The 7,950-nt window shown below is 39.3% G+C and overlaps 1 protein-coding gene across 1 annotated transcript in view; it reads left to right on the top strand.

The window, feature by feature from the left end:
• The window catches only part of TBC1D8B (TBC1 domain family, member 8B (with GRAM domain)), a 156,083-nt gene that overhangs the window by 90,123 nt on the left and 58,010 nt on the right, over positions 1-7,950 (top strand). Inside the window, exons 8-10 of the mRNA XM_006871052.1 lie at positions 2,122-2,271; positions 3,761-3,911; positions 4,755-4,969. Coding sequence (XP_006871114.1) covers positions 2,122-2,271; positions 3,761-3,911; positions 4,755-4,969 — 516 coding nt within the window. The remainder of the gene's footprint in view (positions 1-2,121; positions 2,272-3,760; positions 3,912-4,754; positions 4,970-7,950) is intronic.

Genomic DNA, 7,950 nt, shown 5'->3' with positions numbered 1-7,950 from the left:
GGTCAGTGCGAATTCCTCAGTCTTACCAGTCATTGAGACTCATTGCAGCATGGCAATGTCTCTGTCTTAAGTAGCCGAGGTTCCACGTGATCCTTACCTGTCTCTGGCCACACGTCCAGCATAAACAGCCGCCATCCGAGGAAGGCAGGGACCTTTCCTTAATTTTTAAAATGCAGTTTTAGTTCTTGAATATATTTATAACAATTGTTTTACAGTTTTTATCTATGAAGTCCAATATATTAGCCCCTTCAGTGACATTTTCTGTTGTTTACTTCCCTAGTGTATAGGGTGGTGGTGGTTATGTGCCGTGGAGTCGATTCCAACTCATAGCGACCCTGTATAGGGTTTCCAAGGCTGTAAATCTTCAGGAGCAGAAAGCCTCATGTTTCTCCCATGAAACACCTGGTAGTTTTGAATTGCTGACCTTGAGGTTAGCAGCCTGAGAGGAGTTCCTGGATTACAAATGTCCAATGTATGGATAACTCATGCTTGCCCTTTAATGTTATATCATTTTTATGTGTACTTGTCATCACTTTGAAAATATTGAACCAACCTCTATTTGCAACACAATCAGTTGTTGCAGTTCATTTTTAAGTCGTTGAAAAGGCTTCAAGGCTAAAGTTAGACAAAGTAAGAACCGTATGCACTATCCAAGGAAAAACATCAAAAGGTTTGGGAAAGGAGGAGGAATGGGAAAAAAAGGAACATAAGGAGGCAATGGGGTAAGTGATGTTACATTGAGGGGATTGAAATCAATGAAATGAAATGAACAGTGTATGATTTTTTGAATGTGCAATTGATGATCTGCTCTGTTAACATTCATTCAACTCACAATAAAAAGTTTAAACAAAAAATCTATATGCACCTGTTTCAACTCCCCTACAAATCCCACTTAAAGGTTTTGTAGACATGGTTAGAATGGATCTTGTCTGTAAACCTGGAACCCCTGCATATTTAGTAAATTAAAAAACAAAATAAAACTAGATGGTATAGTAAATATAAGAGTGTAACAACTCCCAGTATAAAATCTTTTCCCCAGCATTTTTCTTGTTTAACAACTTTCCTGGACTAATTTTGTATAGCCTGGCTTCATTTATGAGATAAGTATAATTTAGTGATCAGTAATTTGGTGTGGCGCTAGCACTGGAACTCAGTGTCATTTGAATCACAAGGTCAGCAATTCAAACTCACCAGCACTCGGAAACCTTAGACAGGATCACTATGAGTCACAAATGACTTGACAGCACTTAACAACAACAGCAATCAATTTCTGTATATTCTTTGAGCTAGTAAATCATCAACCTTTTTCCAAGGGCATCTTTCTGAGAAATCACAACTTCAAACTTCATGCAGTTTACAAATCAGCCTTAATTTTTGCATCTTGCTTTCACAGAGGCTTAAAATCATCCAGAGCTGAGTGCCTGGGGACTTCTTGGGCATATGCACAAGTATGTGTACATACTTGTAGAACTCTAAGATAATAGCAGAACCTTTCTAATTTTAGCATGTTCTTATATGCTCCAACTGAAATCATACTATTAGGCAGCTGCGATGTTACCAGGAGACTGCTATTGTTTTCAGTAAGGCCCTGGGGATAAGGCTGTTTTTCACTGAGCTTTAGCAAATCAAGTGAAAGATTTCCCAGGGATTACTAGCATGGCCAAAATGTTTTCTGGAATACTCTGGGGATAAGGCTTTTCAGGAAGCTCTAGAAAGAGATCAGTGCTCTCAGTTGCCTGTGATACGGCTTCCTTTTTATGGCCATCATGCCTCTGAGCTAGGCAAGGTAGGAGACTGGAAATAGCCTCAAGTTCAAATGCCACAGATAGTACTGTTTTTACTAAAGTGTAGTGCTTTTTTCTGAATAGACCGTTTTCAGTTTGTTCTGTGCCTTTCATTAATTTCCAGTGTTCTGAAATGGTATCTTTTCAATGTTTTTCCAGTATTTTGGTTTCTTTTGAGGTGTAATAAGTTTACTGAACTCCTATGAGGCACTGCTTTAATATTCATTATGTATATAGACTGTGGTTTTCAATGACAGATCTAGCAGTAGCATTTTTTCTTCTTGTGGGCATTTTTAATACACATTTGGGACAATTGTATTGTAACTCTCTCTTTCAGGTTACTATTAGTTCTGACTCTACAGAACCATCAGATAATCTTGAGGAGCAATCTGTGACATGTCAGAAAGAATGCAGTAAAACTGTGAACACTGAAGCCTTAATGACGGTGTTTCACCCACAGAATTTGGAGACTCTTAATTCTAAAATGGTAAGATAATGAAATATGCTAAATATATGGCCTAAAACACAACCTAAAATCCACTGACATTGAGTCAATTCCAACTCATCGTGACTGTACATAAAGTTTCTGAGATGGAAGCAGACAATGTCATCTTTCTCCTATAGAGTGGCTGATGGGTTTGACCAGCCAACCTTACATCGCCTAGCTCACAGTACCACCCAGACTCCTGGACTAAAACAGTTGATTAGAGTAGACAGGGATTGGCAACTTGGACATTGGCTACCCAAAATAGGGGGGGCTACATAGGCAAGAAGTGACTGGCTTACAAGCTCTCAAGAGGGAGCCTAGATTCAGAGGCCGTAGAGGAAGGTAGAATCTCCACTGAGTAGTATCCAATCTGTCTAGGCAGGACTGATGAAAGGAAATGTGGATAGGTCTCTTGTGATACAATGGTGAATAATTGTTATCAGGACTGATTGTGAGGGTTGTAAATATAAAGGTAGACATTTTGTGGCAAGGAGGGGAGTGATTAACTTTGCAGTCTAGGAGCGGAGGTCCCTGGGACCATCAAGGGAGACAAGTGGAGGGCGGCACCCTACCCAGAGAAGCAGTGACATCAGAGATGGAGACAGAGACAATGACGTGGAGAGATGGAGCAGCTGGGGACTTTACACCCAGAGAGGGAGAGGGGCTGTGTGCTGACGACCGGGGGACAGGTCTGTAGTGTATACCCTTTGGTTGGTTGATGATGCATGGAGGGGATTGTAACCATGGCAATGAAACGTTATACAATAGGATGAATGTAAAACTAATGTTCTCCCATATAAACTATCACATAATTCACAATAAAACATTAAAAAATATATATGTATTAGAGCAGACTAAAAGGTACTGCAACTTCTTCCTGTGCTTGAAAAAGTTATAACTTCTTTGATTCCTCTATATGCAAGGGATGAAGATAAAAGTTGGATGTTGGGTTTTAATTGCATATATTTATTTATAATAGTCTGTCCTGGAATCAAGATGATTTAGAAAGAATGACAGTTCAAAGCTTTACCTCCTGAGTTTCATAGTTTTCACATTTGTATATGGGTTTGTTGTTGTTGTTATGTGCCGTGGAGTCGGTTCCGACTCATAGCGACCCTGCACAGGGTTTCTGAGGCTGTTAATCTTTATGGGAGCAGAACGCCTCATCTGTCTCCCTCAGAGCAGCTGGTGGTTTCAAACAGCTGACCTTGCAGTTCGCAGCCCGATTCATAACCACTCCGCTACCAGAGCTCCTGTATATGGGTTTAGGTAAAATTTAAAATAATACAATAAAGGTGTGACATTCCCATGGGTTTAAAAGATTTTTGTGATGACAAATGTTCAGTGGTTGACCCCATGTGAATACTGATCTTGACTTTATATGCTCTTGCTATCCATAGATCTATTGTTTCATGTTGAAGAACATGGTCAAGTTATTTTCAAGAAGTTAATTTCTCACCATTTTTAATTGTTCTGATTTTTCTATTAGTTGAAAGAAAAGATGAAGGAACAGTCATGGAACATCCTATTTGCAGAATGTGGGCGTGGTGTTAGCATGTTCCGGACCAAAAAGACTCGCGATCTGGTTGTTAGAGGGATTCCAGAGACCTTAAGAGGAGAGCTCTGGATGCTTTTCTCAGGTACTACATTTATTCACTTTATTCATGTAAAAAGCATGTCCCTGGTAGGAGCATGTAGGAGCAATCTGATGTGGCACTGTAGGATAACGCTGGACTGCTAACCACAAGATTGACAGTTCAAACCCACCAGCTCCTCTACAGGAGAACGATGAGTTTGTCTATTCCCATAAAAAATGTACAACCTCAGAAACTCTATATGGGTGGCTATGATTTGAAACTGACGCGATGGCACTGAACAACAACAATAAATTCATAAAATTATAAGCATGCCGAGGAGAAACTCTTGTCACAATAGTCAAAAAGAGGAAGATAAATCGTTTGTGTACTCATCTAAAGATCTACACATCCATTGTGTGAGCCAATTCATTTATTTGGTAGGATGTGTGTCCTTTAAGGGAAATCTCTCTCTAGTGTCAAAGGAAATTAAGAGGAAAAGCCCGCTCATGAAAATATTCTTCTATTTGATAAGATTAGTGTCCTGATCTTAAGATTCTAGCATGAATTTTTTTTTTCTTTCTGTGTGTGGGTGGTGGTTGTGGTTATGTGCTGTGGAGTTGGTTCCGACCCATAGTGACCCTGCACAGGGTTTCTGAGGCTGTAAATCTTTACGGGAGCAGAAAGCCTCATCTTTCTCCAGTGGAACAGTTGGTAGTTTCAATCTGCTGACTCTGTGATTCACAGCCCAATTTGTAACCACTGCGCTACCAGAGCTCCTTTCTGTGAGTGGGTATTCAGATATTAATTGAACAGAAAGCTAAATCTCAAGGTAATGAAATTTAATTCTTTATGTACATATGAATTCGATTCCTCTTCCTTTGTATGTTAATGCAGTTATATTCATAGGTGCTGTTAATGATATGGCTGCTAATCCTGGTTATTATGCTGAAGTGGTTGAGCAATCCTTAGGGACCTGCAACTTGGCTACCGAAGAAATTGAACGTGATTTGCGACGCTCCCTGCCTGAACACCCAGCCTTTCAGAGTGATACTGGCATATCTGCTCTGAGGCGGGTACTCACTGCCTATGCATATAGGAATCCCAAAATTGGATACTGCCAGGTATGAGTGCATTACAAGTCCAACTAACTATGTACATCTTCCAGATGTAAAATCACATCAAACCCAGCTCTTCAAGTTTGATAATTGTGACAATAAGGATAAAGGTTGGGCTTAGATAGGTAATGGATATTACTAATATAATGATAATGGGAATACTTAAGGGAATTGCTAATCCATTAATTAAATGTACTTTTGCATTTAGCAAATGTTTATTGAGGTCCAGTTCTGTAAAAGAAGTGTTAAAGACTGATAGGTTATTTATAGGAAAACCAAAAAAACAAATGTAAAGTTATATAAGGATTTATAATGGGAAATATTCTGACCTGGGGGAATCAGAGATAGCTTTTGAAGATATTCAGAACTAGTAAATTTTGGGTGTATGGAAATGGAATGAAAGAACATTCCAGGTGAAGGAATCAATTTAACCCAACACGAGAGAGGTCAATTTGGAATGTGTACAGTACTATGTTCTATTTTGTTTAGCAGAGGTATTGTTGTTGTTGTTAAGAGTCATCGAGTTGGTTCCAACCCATAGCGACCCTGTGTAGGGTTTCTGAAGAACAGCTGGTGAGCTTGAACTGTCAACCTTGCAGTTCAAACTGACCCTGCAATCCAGTGCATTATCCCACAGCACCACACCAGGATAGCAGAGGTGTAGAGTAAATAAAATTGGGCTAAGCATTAGGCTGCTAACTGCAAGGTTGGTGGTTCAAACCCACCATCTACTCTGTAGAAAAAAGATGAGGCTGTCTGTTCCTGTGAAGACGTGTAGTCTTGGAAACCCTATATAGAGTCATCATGAGTCGGAATTGACTCAGTGGCACTGGGTTTGGTATGGGTTAAGGATGAATGAAGGAAAGTTGTTGGGGAATAAAAAAACAATGGACTCTAACATCAGAATGATTACAAGGATGCCATAAGACCTAGCAGTGTATGACTCTGTTGTACATAGTGTCACTATGATTCAGAACCAAGTCAACAGTACCTAACAACAGGTTGGAATAGGTCAAGAATTTAAGAGTTATTCTATAGGCAGTAGAGCAGGGGTGGGGAACATCTGGCCTGTGGTCTGTACAAGGCCTGCAAAATCATTTGGTTGGTCCTGCCAAGCCAACCGCAGTCCCAGCCATCATGTTGTTGTTGTTAAGTGCCATTGAGTCGCTTCCAACTCATAGTGACCCTGTATAGGGTTTCCAAGGAGCGAGTGGTGAGCTTGAACTGCCGACTTTGCGGTTCAAACACACCTTGCAGTCCAGTGCATTAACTCACAGTGCCACACCAGGACTCCAGCCAGCCCACTTGTTGTTGTTGTTAAGTGCTGTCAAGTCGGTTCCGACTCATAGTCACCCTGTACAGGGTTTCCGAGGCTGTAAATCTTTACGGGAGCATAAAGCCTCATCTTTCTCCCGCAGAACCACTGGTAGTATGGAACCACTGACCTTGAGGTTAGCAGCCCTACTTGTAAATGTTTGATCAAATACAAATACAGCAGGCTCGTTTTTGAGTTGATAATTTGATAATTTGATATGGTCTGTGAATGATGCTACACATTTTAACAGAAAAAAGTTTCCCCACCCCTGCAATAGTGGAATAATTGGGGGGTGGGAAATCCTTTAGGAGTACACTGTATTGATTAGGGTAAGTCAGATTGCAAATTCAAATAGATAATAGTTGAAGCACAATAGAAGTATTTTGTTTATTTTTCCTAGAGAAAAAGGATTGTTATTCTTATCACTGCAAGCAGCTTTAATTACATGTTCTCACAAGTTTCATTTGACCCCTTGTTAGGGATTTAACTGTGTCCTCCAAAAATATGTGTTGGAACCCTAGCCCCCTATACATATGGATATAATCTAAGTACCCTGTCCCCTTACCTTCTCATCTTTGTTTTAAAGAAATAATTGACTGTCCTGTGACATATAAGTGATTTTTTTAAAGCTTATGAAAATAATTATTTTATTTGATAAATTTACTCATTATTTTTTTTAGCCAATTTGTTATTTAGCTCCAAGGTTACCTCTGCTGCTATTGTTTTCAAGATTATCAGGTTTCAAGAGTATTTTAGGGAAATAGTCTTGGGGAGTCGTCCAGTCTCAACCAGTCCACAACATCTGGATTTTTAAAGAATTTAAGGTTCTGTTCCACATTCCTGCACACACACACCCCAATTCTACTAGGTTCCATCTATTGTGACCCAGATCATGATGGTTGGTAGTAGTAGCAGGGTACCGTCTTGTTCTTCCAGTCCCAGCGTAGATGAGGCCATGGCTCATGTAGACTGCTCTTAACTTCTTCTTTTTTTTTTTTTTTTACGTTAGAATACATTTTATTTACATATTCTAGCTTAGTTTATTAATTCTCAAAGTTACAATACATCCTTTTTAAAATGTACTGTGTTAAATTTCTTATATCTCTGGGAGGCATAATAGACACTACTCCTATTTATTATTAAGAAGTTCTGGTAGCATAGTGGGTTATGAGTCAGGCTGCTAACTGTAAAGTCAGCAGTTTGAAATTACCATTCAATGGTTATTATTATTCCTGTAGTTTTAAAAACAGATGGAAAACTCAAGAAATTTCAAATGACTTATCAGTAGGGCAAACCAAAACCGAGCATATATTTTGTCTACAAATAGTACCACCTTGTTGTTGTTGATGCTGCTGTTAAGTGCCGTCAAGTTGGTTCAGACTCATAGCAACCTGTTTAGGGTTTCCGAGGAACGGCTTTTGATCTTGAACCACTGACCTTTAGAGTCAAACTGACCTTGCTGCCCAGTGTTTATCCTACAGTGCCAGACCACTTTTTTTTTTTTTTTTAAGGTTTTTATTGGGGATTGAGTGAAAGTTTATTGAGGATTGAGGTCACTTCATCAGTTTCACATTCAACCATTCATATAACTTGTTTCATTACATTGATTATAATCCCATCCATATACCATCAGTTAAAAGTATTTCTCTCTATCCACTTTAGCTTTTTAAAA

The sequence above is a fragment of the Chrysochloris asiatica genome, unplaced genomic scaffold (genome assembly GCF_000296735.1).
Source record: "Chrysochloris asiatica unplaced genomic scaffold, ChrAsi1.0 scaffold00159, whole genome shotgun sequence".
In the NCBI taxonomy this organism is placed as follows: Eukaryota; Metazoa; Chordata; class Mammalia; order Afrosoricida; family Chrysochloridae; genus Chrysochloris; species Chrysochloris asiatica.
The sequence above is the reverse complement of the archived record's forward strand: the minus strand, read 5'-3'. Positions and strand labels throughout refer to the sequence as shown.